We start from the raw sequence: 15,731 nt of genomic DNA, 5'->3' as shown, positions 1-15,731 counted from the left end.
CCGAAGATCCGTATCCTTGAGATGTCGATCGTCGGATCATCGACTTGGATCACGTGCAATTCCTTCGACTTCCGGCTTCTTTATCTGTCCGTGAGGCCACCAAAGGATTCCTGGATTCCGTCGTCAGCCTGTTTTTCGGCAGTCAACCGTCCCTTTCCCTCGTTTTCGTTTTTAACGCTGCTACCTCATTCGTCGAGGATAAAGGAGCGCGTTCATTGGACAATATTACGAGAGGGATCCGCGGCCGTCAAAATGATGGAGTGGCTAGGCAGCCAGACGAACTCTTCTGCAGCCAGAATAATCAGTCTTCTCGGCCTGTTTCCGCCCAGCTCGTTTTTCTCTTCCTGCCTAACTGCACGGGGCCTCTCGCTCTCTTTTACGTCCCCGATGCTATTTCCGCGATCAGAGTGCTAAGCGAAATGCAAAGTTGGACAGGCAGGCTTCTTTTTCTGACGAAATACCGCCACCTTCCTTGTTCTTCCTGTTTCCTCCGTGATATTTTTGCCAGATTTATGGAGATGAAGTTGTATGGTGAGTATTTCCACTAAACTCTAGTCGGCGGGGCTTGGTTTTAGCTTGAAGGGTGCTCGGAAATTACTTTACGGGGTTTTTTCACTTTTTGCCTGTATCAGGATTTTAGAAATTCTCAATTCGCGATTCTTTTGACTCTTCTATTGGTTTTACGGGGTGAATCTGGATTTTAAGAGAATGATAGCGTTGCGATAATTCTTTATCGTAAAATTGGGAGATTACGTTTGGAAAGCTAGGAGAATAAAAATTCAATACGAGCGCTATTCTTTGGTAGTTCGAATTTTCTTAGTTCACATAGTCATTCTCTAGAATATAACTCACTCTTCACGATCCAAGAAAAATTCACTCTTCGTCCCTCGAAGCCTTCATAGCCTTCCTTAATCAAATCTTCATCTCTAAAACACGTTATACGATACAAGTAAAAATTCACTTCTCAGACCAATTCACTTCTACCGGCCCCTGCCTCTATGTTCATTCCTAGACAAATGATCCTGAATCAGATATTAGGATCCTAAGACAGGCTTGCCAAAACAAATTCCTGAGGTAGCGTACGAATTTTTCATCAGGGCGCCCCCCTCCCCTCCCAGCCTCATCGAAACTTCCAACAAGCATCCTTCGTCGATTCGGTGGCACCCACTCGGAGAGCACGCTGTGCTTCGTTCAGGATAACAGAGAGAGGGCTGGCGGGCTCAGGATGCTCGCTCGTTTCGCAAACAAATCGCAGGTTCCTCGAGGCGGGTAGAACAGACTGGCAATTTCCTACGGACTTTCTCCGCTGTACCGTCTTTCCATCGTGTTAATTCTTAATTCCTTCATTTTCTTTTCGCGGCGCGTACGCCGTTCGCCATTTCTCCGCCGGCGGAAACAACCGTTTAAATATTTCGGATTCGACGAATAAACGGGAAAGCTTCGCACAAAATCGTACACCGGGAAATTGAACGGAGGATGTTTGAAACTGTTCCGTCGTTTGGCATTTCTCGGTTCGCTTTTGTTTTTCCAGATCGATCGAAGCGAGTTTGTTTCTCTTTTTAATCAGAAATCGTTGGTTGATAGAGTGGAATCGAGCCTCGGTCTTGAGTCTTAGAAGGTAGGTTCTAGCGGAATTTTACATTTTTCGAAAATTCCATTCCCTTGAAAGTAAAAGGTTGCGGAGTTAACCTCGTTGTAGAATTAACTCCATAGTAGGATTAATCCTTTAACTTATAATACCAACTCATCCCCAATATTCCACAAATTCTACTCGAAACATGAGACACGTCATCCAAAATTTCCAACAAACTTCAATTTCAACTTCACAACTTCAGCGTCCAGAATTACCTCCGATACACGAAATTAACGATTACGAAGCACCAATTATGCAACACACCATTAACGCTATTTCCAGCGTAAAGCTAAATGGCTTACGACTTGAAGAATTTTATACATAAACTTTCTTCGTTATCGTGCTGGTCAATGGTTAGTTATAAAACGCCAGCTACGAGGCCTTTGTATTTATTACATTCTTTGAACCCCCGTTAACCCTTAAATATCCTCACGAAAGGAAATCACGCCAATGATATTTTACATCAGTATGTGCTATTAGTTTTAGAAATCAAACGTCGATGCCGCGAAAATGTTTCAAACGAACCGTTCTTCTCCAAAAATTGTGAAATTCCAGCGATCGTCCAGTTATGGAATTAACCACGGTTTTGTTTTCGAAAAACTGCAATAGCCTTGGAGGGTTGAAAAGTCGAGCGACTGATAGAACGCCACCAGCATTGTTATTTATCGTCGCGGTTTCTATTATTTGGTCCGTTAGCATTCTCGAAAGAACCACATCCCGCGGCGTGCTCTCCATCGATGTATATTTAACCGGACGACGAGCTGTGGGGTTGCTCTTCGCTACGTCGAAACGTTTTCCGCGAATGTGGATCATGAGGTCACTCGACGAGCTGCTTCTCCCTATCTCTTCGTCTTTCACGTTCGCCTCTCTTCGTCGTTTATCTTTGTTAACTGGGCGAATAATGTATCACCGGGTGAATTTGCGAATTCCTTTCCGTGCTCTTTGTTTCTTTTCGTGCCTCGAAGGGTCGATGTTGGAACGCGTTTGGGGTTTTCGCTGTGAAAGGGACTGGTGCGACGAGTGGAATTATTAATCGGATTCTACTTTTGTTCTTCGTGGTTATTTTTCTTTTCGCATGTACTTGCACATTGTGTCGAAAGTTGACCAATACGATCATGACTCGCTGCAGTGCTAATGAAATTGTAAAATTGTACGCGATACGTACGATGAATGAAGATAAATTTCCTATGGGCAGCAAATAATGAGAAGTGAATACTTTCGCGAGTCAGTGTACATCGTAATCTCCACGATTCCTAGAGCAGTTGAAGAAAGACCCTCGATGCAACATACTTCGCTGTGAACCAACCAAAGGATCAAATAAAAATCCGAGAATGCTTCAACGAAAATGACAAAAATACGGGAGCACAACTGTAATAAAGATCCAAGGGATTTACAGTATGTATAAGACAGTGCAGTGGCATGTTGGATAGGAAACGAAGAGAAATCGAGGATTTGTGAAATATAGGAACACAACTGGAGATAGTGGATACCCTAGAAACGTTGAGATATGGAAAAGCGTAAGAAACTGGGGTGCACCGTGAGGAAATACGAGAATTGGCCGGTTCCGGACTCGAATAAACATCAAATTTGAGAAATGCAGAGATACTGCGCAATTGTATGTTATCTACTCTGACAATTCCGGAAAGATACAGGCGAGGAAACAGAAAGAATCGAAAGAGATCTATTTCGAATCGTCGGATTCTGATTAATATTCTGGAGACACGTTCGAGTTTCATTCTCTAAAAGAATGGAATTTCTCTTTCTCTTCGAGGTTTATGGAGTCTTACGTGCATTCTTGGATCGCATGCTATGTCTGCTATTTACCGTTAACTTGATTCATATCGTTCCTCTTTCATCCAATCAGTAACATTTTTAAACGTTCAATTTTTGTTTAGAAAAGGAAATTTTTATTTGGACAGAGAGATAAATTTTTATTCAGAGCGCACAAAGCAATATGGATTTCATTTTTCGAATGAAAAAAAAAAAAAAGATTGGACGATTTTTCCTGAAAAATAGTCAAAATTTTCTCGACTAAATTTTCGTTCAAAAATAAACAGAATAGTTTTCCAAAAAATAAAATGTAAAGAGGAAAAAGTTTATTACTTTGTGTGTTGGCATTTTCGGATATCAATAATATTGATAACACGGAATACTAAATAATTTCTTCTGAAATAACAGAGAAATTGCAAAAGATGCTATTTGGGTATTATTTACTTTGCTGCAACCTATAAGAAAGCATATATAAGGAACCCTCGACCCTCGTTATCGCGGTCGAACGAGGATATAAAAGCTTTCAATCGCGCTATACTCTTTGGATCCGAGTGCAGAAGTAAAAGGCTCGGACTATATCAGTTGCAACAAGTAGCGTGGTATGTTATGGTAATGTTCCGAGTCCGAGCACTTACGGTTAGTTCAGGGACGAGGCATCAGAAGGGGTTGGAAACTACCCTTTAGAGTAGTTATTTCGCCTGTTGAAAGCTGCTCCATTCGAGTGCATAGTCAAAGTAACGGTATCCGCCGAGGCAAGATTGCTCGTCGAAAGTTCTTGGATTATTTCGACTTGTAACTCGCGTGCTCGCCTCTCTCTCTTCCTTCCTGAGTCCCGCGTATTAAAGTAACAAAAAAAATGATGTGTTTCTATCATTCGATGATTCTGTCGATCTTCCATTTAAACTTTTCATTGGAAGGTAGGCTAGGCTATATTATTTGAATTTTTCTTTTAATTTCCATTTACGTTTTCGTGACAGGTGGTTTTAATTGAATTTCGTAAAAATGGAAATTTTGATTAATTTCTCCGTGAAATGTATTTTATTCTAAGATTGAAAACTATTCTTTTATACCCTCGCTTCTGAGAATTCTTTGGAATTTTTCACGTTTCTTCAAAGTAGCGTATATTGTTTAAAATTTCCTTTTAACGATAGCTAGTTTTAATTGAATTTCGTAGAAATGGAAGTTTCTAATTTTTCCGCGAAGCTGCAAGATTGAATCTGGATCATTATACCTTCGTTACGCCTTCGCGGTTCTTTCATTTACTATACATACGGGCATAAATTATTCTTCCACTAATTACATTCTTTAATAACAATTCGCCGAGCGAAATCGAACCCAAACAAATTGCATTCTCGTTTAAAAAAATGCTGTCACGGTTCAGAAAACACCGAGGACACGTCCGTTGTAAAAACACAATGTACAAATGGGAAATTTTCAGGAAGTTGCAAGCAAAAACTGGGTTAAAAGTTTCGGAATTATAAATTGGCCGAAACTCCGGGGCAATTCCTTCAGGCACCAGCGCATCCGCGTTCATCTATCATTAAGCACGATTTACAAGAGCGACTCGGAAACAACGGACGCGTCTATTGTGTCGGGCAACAATAATACGTTAAACTTGCATTCAGAACGGTTGTTTTGGTGGCTGCAATCTCTGAAAACGATCGCCAACCTCGCAGAATCGCTCGATTCACCCATGAATATCGCGATTCGTATTTCGATGCAACGGTTCGCGAATACCTTTGTGCATCGAATAAAATCGTAAATTTTGTTGGACAATTGGTTTCGCTTGTTTGAAAAATTCTTTTTGCTAAGATTTGGGCGTTTTTCGTATGAAATTCGTGGTAATCGGAATTGTGCATAAACATCCTCTGACCGCTAGCATCTTCATCTAACGAATATTATTATCAAAATTAAATTTAGACGAATATGCAGCGAAATTTAAAATGCGTCCACTCCACCTTTAAACGTTTGTAATTTTTTAATTCTCTCGATTAAAATCTCATCCGAATTCTATTCAATATGCCTTTCGTAATTTCGCCCTTCAAATCGAAACACTTCTTTCCCTTTTTTCTCTATCAATCAACTGCATCTCTCTAATTCTGCCTCATTTAAAATTCCACCCTTCCCTTTTGTTTATTTAGCACCTTCGCCGCGCGTTTCGCTAACTCGTCTCCCTTTTCCCCGCTTCTTCCATTTTCCTCCGTTCCTCTTCTCTCTCTCTCTCTCTCTCTCTCTCTCTCTCTCTCTCTCTCTCCAGCTGTTTTACATTTCTTTCAGTGGCCACGATTTTCTTCTTATCTCCACCCTCCATCGACCTCCGTCCAGAAATTAAGGTACAAGTTTAATTGAGCCTTTCCAGCTCGCAGCTGGCGACTTTATTATCGACATTCAGTATAATTAAACCATCTGCATCTTTTTAAGCGGCGAGAAGTGCGCGTCTCTTTGAAGCTTCCTCGGCAGAAGCAAACCCTCGCTTCTTCTCCCCCTCTCTCATTTTCTTTCGAAAGTTTGTTCGCCGGATGAGAAAACGATACGAAGTAACGTTCTAAGAATATTTTCTCGTTGGAGAACGCGCGAATTCACGTGATTTCCTGTTGCAGAAATTTGGGTCGAAATGATAGGGTAAATGCTTCGTCCTTCTTATTCTTTGGGTTTAAGCAACGTTATAGAATTTCGTTGTATTGAAATTTAATTCAGGTCTAAATTCGTGTAATTTTATTCAAAGTAGAATGAATTTTTTTCCAGGTGTGTTTGGTTTATTGCTGCGGTTGATTCAATAATTTCAATGTATCGTTCGTCGACTGAGACCTTTCTTTTTCTTTCTTACTCGAACATAAAATTTGTAGCTTGAGCGCGCTACTTATTTATTAATTCACCTCCTTTCTGTGGAAAAAACCGTGATTTCAATTCATTATCCGTTTATCGATCTGCCCTTCTTTCAGGGAAGAATTAATTATTGTATTTTATTGTTCGTCTGAAAAATTCATTGCTTCGTGTTATGATTAATTTTTCCTCTTCCTTTTGAACAATATGTCGGTATTGATTTTTATTTACTAATTAAATATACGCACGAGAAATTCTACGAATTTTTCTATTCACGGCGATCAGAAAATTGCAGAGGAGAGGATCCCGAAATTTAAGGTTCTACGGTAATTTCCGCTCATTCGGCTTTCGCTTTCGTTTCTGCAATTAGTAACCGATAAATTCTCGTGCGTGTTCACCGTAAATTTGATCCCAGGGTTCCCTTCTTCACGTTTTTTTTTTTTTTTTTTCAAAAGAATCCCATCAGACTCGTAGATCTTCCAAGGAGGCACGTGAAATCGAAGGAATTCCCAGGCAAAGAAATGGAAAAGCATTGTGCGCCTGCGAAAATTCACCCTCCTACGTCAGATTTAATTTCCTTCGGGTTTTATCACCGTATTTCGACCAGTAAGCTTGAGAGTTTCTAATGAAATCGATTTTCGATCAGATTCAACTCGAATTCAAATGGAAATATCGATTTTATTGTCAACGAAAAAGGACGTTTTATGAGATAAAGTAAAATGAAAAATAATTTTTTCTAATATCGATGAGTTTCTGATAAATCTATTCTTCTATTTCGATTAATTGTTTGAAAGAAATGGATATTTCATATCGCGATATGATATTAAAAGAAATGAAGGAAAATAGGTAGGTTAATTACAGTTTCTCATGCACAAGCACAAAATTATTCTTTCACAATGGAGCAGAAGTTCACAACGAAAAATGTTTTAGGTTTTAAAAAAATTCACAAAATTCTACATAAATACGTATAGAGCCCATTGAAAACCGGATAAAAAGTGCTCTAATCTTCCTTTAACGTACCATGAAAATCAAAATTCACTTCCATCGGTCGAACCATTAAACCGATTCTCTCCACAGTTCCCGAAAAACCATCATACAAAACACATTTACTTGGTCGATGAAAGTTTTAATCCATCCTAACAAAACTCGTCGGACTCGCCATTATTCGGGAAACGCGAGTTTATGACGTGAAACTGAATATCCAGCAACACAACGTGTAGTTTTCATCAGAAAACACTTTGCACCGATGAAACGACTGAAATTATTATTGCCATGGCACTTCGATCCAAAGACTGTTAACGACGCCTAGTTCGCTGTTTAAGAAGTTATTTCACTCCTTGAATAGTTGATAGCGTAGTGAAAAAGTTGGCAATTTTGTTTTAGACGCCGTAAGGAGGATTATTCGATGCAAACTTGGAAATGTTGTGAAAGCAAAGTGTGTTCGTTGGTTGTGTAAATATTTTATGGTTTCTCTTGTGTCTCGGGTGCTTTCAGACAAGTGAGGTTATATTTTAATGCGTTTGATGCTGTTTATGTGTATTGTACAATAGTCGATGGTCCTTTGAACGACTCTTCGAACTTTACTCGATAGCGATGCGTTCCTCGAATTTTACTTGGTAATCCTGAATTCTTTGAATTTCAACTGGCGATTCAAATGTCAAGTTTCAGTTTACGTGAAAGTATTTACCGAGAATTGAAAATTCTTTGTGCAATATATGCAGGTTTAGAGTCAGAAGATCCTTTCTGCGATACACCACAACAACAAATTTTACGTCGATATTTTTAGATCCTTCATAAGAGCGAAACTTGTACAGTTAGGATTCAAAGGGCGAAATTAAGCATCGGTGCATAAAGCGTGAACATTGTATTCGGACATTTCTCGATCAGTCAGATCTTGGTCAGAGAGAAGAACAGAGCCCGGGTACAAGCGTCACCGCGGAATCGTAAAGAAAGATAACCGGAAATTACTCGTGGAACGTAGTACGTGTGTTTGGGAATGAAAAGCTCGCGTTACTGCGTTTCGTTGCAGCTTCGTAAACTGTTGTCGTCGCAATTGTATGCCGTCTACTCGCGTTTTATCTCCGCGCCCCGGTTACGTGGTCCGTCGTGAATCTGGATGATCGTGTTTCTTCATCCGTTCATCTTGATTACCATGTAACGACTCTGGAATTCCGCCCAGTGAATCTTTTATTTAGATCGCCGCGCGATTGTTATACTTTGCAACTACTATTGTTATATCTGTTTGATGAAACTTTGCGAGCTTTTGTTAAACTTTTTAACTTTTGTTAAACTCGGACATCGTTGGACACGCGCTTTGTAATTATTTTTTATTCGCTCTGTGGATCCTGATAAGTGGCGATGCTCGAGGGAGAAATCCTTTCTCCGCGTTTCTTCATTTTTCGGAGGGTTCATTGGTTAAGTTTTCAATCTTCTCGAAAGAATTCGTTAGATCAAATAACCAAAGTTCTTTGATTCGCGTCTAGATTCGCGACAGACCGCGTTAATTTCCTGTCGCATATTGATTTTCATTTTTCAAACTCTCGTGCCTCCGCTGAACCGTGCCGCGGGGATCGAAGTAATTGGTCCACGTATTTTATTTTGTCGATGTACACAACCTGTTTACTTTCATTTGAACGTGGATGACGCAAATGGATGAAAATACGCTCCTGTGACGCGTGAACTTTATTTTTTTCCGTATCCGCGGATAATCTCGAAAAATGTGTTTGCCAACATGGTACAGTTGAAAAATTCAGTAGCATCGAGCACGTGAATCCATCGATTCTATTGTTTGATAAAGAAACAATTTTATAGTGACCGTGCTACGCTTCGTTGTGATAAAAGTATTTTAATTATCGAAAAAGAATTCGATTAAAATAGGACTTCAAAATTTACCGTAATCGAACTGTTGAACAAACGTTCGTATTATTTGCATGCATTTGTACGCGATTCGAGGACAATTTAAGGAAAAAATCCGCTGAAGAGTTCACGTGACATCGAGCCGAAATAAAAATCAGCCTTAATATCCAATAACAGTAAATCCACGAAGTAAAATATCATGAACTTGGTAGATCTAGTTACGAAGACATCAACAGAGTTTCCCGTTTTTATTAGTTAATTTTATTTTATCCGCTTTACGACCTGCACGCCGCTGAATTTCCCGTAATTTCATACCCGTGTTGCTTCATAAAAATACTTCGACACGTCGGTCGTCCTTATACCCCGTGGCCATTCTAATTTTACACCAACGCTCTACGTGACCAACGACGGTCATAAATGGCACAGACTTCAAAACTACCGGAAATTCGCTGTCCCGGAAGGAAGTTTCTGTTCAACTCTGTCGCGTCGAATAATCTACGTGCGTCTCGCGCTCGTCTGTCCGAAAATTTTACGTACCAATTCGTTTTGAGAAGAGATTTTTCATCGATCTTTCCAGCGAAAAGGTTACTATTATTATCTATTTCGTTTAAAGTCGCGCGGACTACCATGCACCCATTAGCGATTTCTCATATTCGGTGGTCTGTTAAATTCTCTTCCATATCTTCGTTTCTTTAGAGAAGTTGATAATCTCCTGCTGGAACAGGATCGATGTGAGGCTGTTATTACTTAAGATTATTGTGGACCATTTATTTTTCCCTTTCTTCGTTGTATCATATATAGGACACTACGATTATGCGAGTGATCGATGGTCTCATATCGCAGACGTCACATTTAACAGGACTATTTTCCGGTATGTACGCGCGTGTCAGTCGAGCGTGTCCTGATCTTATTCTGGTTACAGCGAAAAGGCTCTTTAAGGTAGTTTAATTGAATCAAAGAACTAACGAATTAACTTTATGAAATTAAAAAGTTGAAAAATTCTAGTTAAATGGAAATGGGAAGGACTTTACGTTTAGTCTATCTTAAAATAGACAAAAATTGTAATTGCAGGAAACGTGGAAGAGTTTTATATATTCCGCGTTCTCTTTCGATTCTTCACAGTCATGTGGATTGTTAAAAACCATTTTGAAAGCTTATCTCGAATGACTGGATCGATTCCACGTCAGTCCAGCGACTAACTCGGTAACAAGTTCCTCTTTCTCGACACTTCCGGTGCCGTCGGGCTTCCATGCCGCGTTTTAATCTCCATCGTGAATTTAATGTGCCGCATTTCTTTTGCATTTTATGCTAATCGTTGGCGAAGTTCGTTCCATGGCAACACCTGATGACGGCCATGGGGTTTTCATCCTCTTTGATGTCCCAGAAAATAAAGAAACAATTTTTATACTGTTAGAACATAAAGCAATATTAATTAGTGTCCTCCGTTTAAATATCTTTCAGAGAATTATATTATTACATTCTGTCGGATATCTAATAATTTATATTTATTTTTGAAACGTATCGCTGAAAGTTAAAATTCGTAAAAGCTGTGTTTATTATATATTTATGTGGGAAATTGAAAATCAGCGAGATCTCCCGTGTATTTGTGTTTTGCATTTCAATTAATAATCAAGTTGTAATTTGAATCGAGTTGGAAATGTTGATCGGAATTTTTATATACATTTTCATTTTTACGAATGGATACATATCTCGCTTTACTGAAAACGCGTGCATTCCATGATCTCAAAATATACTTAATACTTCTTTTTTTTTTTTTTTTTTTTTTAACGAAACGAATTAAATAATCGCTAATGAAATTTTTACAAACATCGTTCACGTGTATTTCAAAATACTCCAAATAACGTTAATCAAATTTTATCCCAATAACGTTTCACGTATACGCCACATTTCTCGTGCAAAGGTAGTTCTTACAAAATAGTGGTTTCACAATTTCGTGATTTACATCAAGTTGTAAACAAAAGTTATTTGATACAAATTAAATCTCTCCCCGCTTTTGTTCCCTTAAAAGACTTCTACTACCATCGCTCAAGTTTCCTACTCTTTAAACAAAAGTCTCGTCAAAATTACTGCAGTCTCAAATCTAAACTCCCAGTCAACTGTTGGGAAAGAAAAATGAAAGACTCCTTGAAAAAAGTTTCTTCCACGTTGTCAAGTGAATAGATAACTAACTGTCGTTGTTTTTCTCGTTTGTTACAGAACTCGAACAACCAAGTTGCGCTTCCTGGACAGAACCAGGTGGCCCAGACGCAAGCAGAAACTCAAGGGGGGCCCAATACCGTTCTCAGAGTCATCGTCGAGCAGATGGTCTACCCAATTTCCTTGGACGTCCTCTATCAGGTAAGTTACGACTTCTGTTTCGCCGACTATCGATTAATTTCTCGGTAACTTTAACGCTTAGCAATGATTAATCGTGTTGTATTTCTTATCGTTGCCAAGATTCGATAATTTGTAAGTTTTATAGCTTATGGACGTTTTGCTAATATATTTTCCCAGCTCTGTAAAAGTTCAGTAAATAATTCTGGAAGAAACCGTGAAACTTACAATTCATATCGTGTAATGCAGGCTTACCAATGACTTTTGTAGAATTTGACAGATCTACATATTTAAGAATCTGTGTGCAGTAGAATTAAAAAGAATTGAAACTTTTAAAACGTTGTACAAGATTCGCTGAATCTTCTCAAAGGTAGGTAACAGATTTAAACAACCCGTCCCGATTCTCCAGTTACAAAGTAGTGAACGAACACCGGCGATGTAAATCCAAAAGTCTGTACTTCATAGAGTTTTACCAGGTAGTTTTACAGCGTTTTACAGCGATTTACAAAAAACGAAAAAACAATCTAAAAAGGTCTGAATAACTTAAAAGATCTCGCAATATTTTATAAGAAGATGCAAGCGTATTAAAAAGAAAAATTCCTTTTTGTACATCATTCTCCAAAAGCTCGCCAAAAATGTACGGAATAATTATCAAATTCCGAGTTGCACCACAGATTACAAGCTATTCATCTTCAAAGGATCGAAGAGAGGGTCGACGAACGACCGAGTGCGCGAACGCGAAATTTATTTGAAAACAACAGCTATACTAGGGATCAGGCACGCGTGGTAAAAACGGTCGAAATCGTTGGGAATAATGCAGGAGATGGGAAATTAATCGGATTTCGCGGCGTATCCGGCGAATTCGATTCCCGATTAATCGGATATTTTCTTCTTTCGTCGACGAGCGCGTGGATTACAATGAAAGAGGACCGCGGCATATTTCGTCCGCCGCGAGCTCGCTAGATTTTTCGCCTCGTTTTCGTTAATGGAATATTAAACAATCCGCGTTTGCTGGCGGAACATTTACAATTTCGCTGGAGTTCGACCAACCTCCGATCTGCCACTACTTCGAGTCTCGTTTGTCACGCTTACGAACCATAATTTGATTTTCCACCGAGACTGTCGCCATTTTGTTGAGTAGTAGGACAAGATGGACGACGAAATTAGGACGGTCGGTAATGTAGGAAATGTTTGTATTCTAAACTATTTGTTATTAGTTCAGTAAGCAGCGTTTTGACAAATTTTTTAAGATTCTTGTCAATCTCCTTCGCAAGTATCTCTTCTTTAAAATTCCTCCTTTAAAATTACAGCTTGTTATGATATTCGACGTTAATCGCTTACTTTTTGACAATAAGATTGACTATCGTGATTTTTTAGATTTTGGCTCGAATTCAATTTTAATTTAGAAGATTAATAGAATAGGTATAAACAGTAGACAAAAGTTTCTGGATACATTTCTAAAAACGTAGTAGATGCGGAAATTGCGTGCATTATTCTCCATAGGGATTGTTAAACCGAATAGAATTATCTCGTATTGGTATAGTAAATCTGCAAGATTTTAACGAACTAAAATATGTACTTCTATTATATGACTGCAAAAAAAAAAAAAAAAGAACAGAAGACAGGAACATATTCCTATATCACAATACGTATTTTTGAAGAGTATAATATGAGTTCGAGATCTGAAACGTGAATTTATGGAAGCATGTTACCAGGCAAGCGTTCCGTTCAAAATATCCGGATTTCCACTGCAGCCGAACGTGAACAACTTCCCAGCAAATATTCCCCGTTAGTTCGTCCCTTTTCACCCGCTTAATCCACTATTTTCGCAAATTTATGCTACGTTTTATAATAGTTCTGATTCATTTCGCATAAAGGCGGTTAATTTATTTTCCCCATACTGTTCCTGAATTTTTGTCCTTTTAAAGTCTATTAAATGCCAGAGATAATTATAAAAATTCTGAATTATACTTCTCAGCCGTGATACTTTTAGAACTAGAATTTTAACAATAATTTTTATTATTCAAGGAATACTAATTACAGCTTTTCGATTCATATTACTTATCCTCCATTATTTTTTTCATTCTGGCAAATCCTCGGACTCAATTTCGTCAAAAACTGAAATCTCCGATGCAATTTTGTTATTCTTCGTTTTCGCCTCGTTTTGAGCCATACAATCATCCTTGATCCCATTTGTACCGTGAATTACGGATCATCCTGTGTATGCAGATTTCAGGTGACTCCAAGTGTTTCAGAAGCCGTCGCTACACAGGTACACGTATTGTATATCACAGTGTTATGCGTGACACAGGTTCCATCAGCGTTTCAAATGTAATTCTAATTTAACATATAATTCTCTGGACTAAGCAGAACGAAAACGAGCGATTGATTGGCATAATGCAAAGTCATTGAAACAGGCAATTGTGTGGAGCTATCGCGTCACATGGTCCGTCGCACCAATTTTGGATTACCAATTCGTAATAAGGAAACGGTTCCCCCCGTCAGATTACATATTTACAGAATTACGAATAGCAATTAACGATACGCGGGAATTATGCAGCCGCGTTGTTATTGAATTAATTTGCTTGTTTCGGGTACATAGAAACCGATTCTCGTGAACGATTAATTGGCGTTGCGCGATGCTCGATTAACGAGTCGATTAAAATTATCGCGACATTATCGCCACTATCGTTGCGACTGCCGTTGCTGAAATAAAAAGATTTTAAAAGATCATCGAAGTCGTTAGATCGTCGCACAGTTGTTTCGGTTGAGATTGTACGCGTCGTAGAAATTGTGAAAATAGAGTGTCAAGTATAGTAGCTACTTATGGCAGCTGTACAGAATATACTTACAGGATATACATAGATCGTTTACTGAAATTTTGTCAATCTCTTAAAAAATGTTACAACGTATCAGCACTAACTATAAATTTTCAAATTTCTCGAGTTTCAATTAAATCGTCAGATTCTCTGCGTTAGAAAATTCTGCTTCTCAAAATGGATACACAATTTCTTACTTTTGTTACGGTAAATAAACATAAGAAACTATGCTGGTTTAGAAAGTTTTTCCCGACAAATATTTGACAAATCGTGCACCGAATATATACGCATCTACTTCTTCTAATAAATTTATGATAAATGTAACGCTTCAATGAAAGGTTAACCAAATATATGGCAAATGCCTTGATAAATACGTCGTAATTTATTGCCGAAATACTCGAGGAGCGAAGTACGATAGGGAACACCGAAATTGAAAAAAATCGGCGCGATATTTCACCAATTTTTGCTTACGAGAAACTGCCGTTTCCCTATAACACTTTTTCACCGCGTTGACATGTGGGATCGATCTCGAAAGGAATGCAACCAATCTTCATCAGTATCGTGCACAACTGCGTCCATCTAAACTTTTCCTCCGCTTCTTTTTTTTTTCTTCTATCAATATTTCGACACGAAAAAGTAGAAAATTCGCGCCGTGGCGAAAAGAGTAAAAAAATGGAGAAAGAACGATAAAAAGTAAGAGATAACAAAAGAGTGATTCACTGTGGGGGAATGTGCTGATCGCAATCAAAGTTTAGAAAAAAAAAAAGAAGGAAACGTAAGACAATACCTATTGTAACAGCGAGCTTTTTGTTAAAATAAGGCAAAATGGAAACAAAGAATCGATAGGGAAGTGAAACAGTACAGACGGTACTATTTTATTGTTATAAAAAATATATGCACTAAAATGATTTTGAGCGAGAAATAATGGCCGGGGAATAGAATCTCCAATTATTCGAGCGTGAAATTGAAAACCTGTTAATAAGGGCAAGCGAAAGAATTTGTATATGGTTTCACGAATGTACGCGTTGAAGGTAACAGAAATATTTTTATCGTTGGATTGTTTTACTTGTTTATTAGTTGCGTGTAATTCGCATTTGGATATGTTTAGTAATTCCCCTATAACGAGTCCCCTTCAGAAGTCGTTGAATGCGATAATCGCTGCTATTTCCGTTTTGGAGCGAGCTCCGTGGATTTTTCGGAGGTACGTTGCGTCATGGCCCGCGAATCCGGAAATTGAGGGCTTCTTTCCGGCTGAATGTCGCGTGTTTTCATACGTAATGCTAACCGCGGTTACGGTATGCTAAACATGGCTTGGACCGTTCTTTCTGTTGGATACAGGTTAAGGGAAAAAATAGAAAAAGAGGAATAAAAAGAAGAAGAACGTGTGGGGTGGCTTGTAGGGCTAGTTTGAACGAAGGTTCGCGAGATCACGAGGCGACGAAAAATGGAAAGCGTAAAAAGCGTTTCTTCCTCGCTTTCCACGCTTTTTTGCGAAT

General features: G+C 38.7%; 1 protein-coding gene across 13 annotated transcripts in view; it reads left to right on the top strand.

The window, feature by feature from the left end:
• Positions 1-15,731, top strand: part of LOC122576604 (polypyrimidine tract-binding protein 2) — a 417,022-nt gene that overhangs the window by 357,738 nt on the left and 43,553 nt on the right. For all 13 annotated transcript variants that reach the window (XM_043747173.1, XM_043747179.1, XM_043747168.1 and 10 more), the window contains one exon: positions 11,300-11,440. In XM_043747173.1, the coding sequence (XP_043603108.1) occupies positions 11,300-11,440 (141 nt within the window). The remainder of the gene's footprint in view (positions 1-11,299; positions 11,441-15,731) is intronic.

Source organism: Bombus pyrosoma, linkage group LG16 (genome assembly GCF_014825855.1).
Source record: "Bombus pyrosoma isolate SC7728 linkage group LG16, ASM1482585v1, whole genome shotgun sequence".
NCBI lineage: Eukaryota > Metazoa > Arthropoda > Insecta > Hymenoptera > Apidae > Bombus > Bombus pyrosoma.
This window is presented reverse-complemented; position numbering and strand designations above follow the sequence as displayed.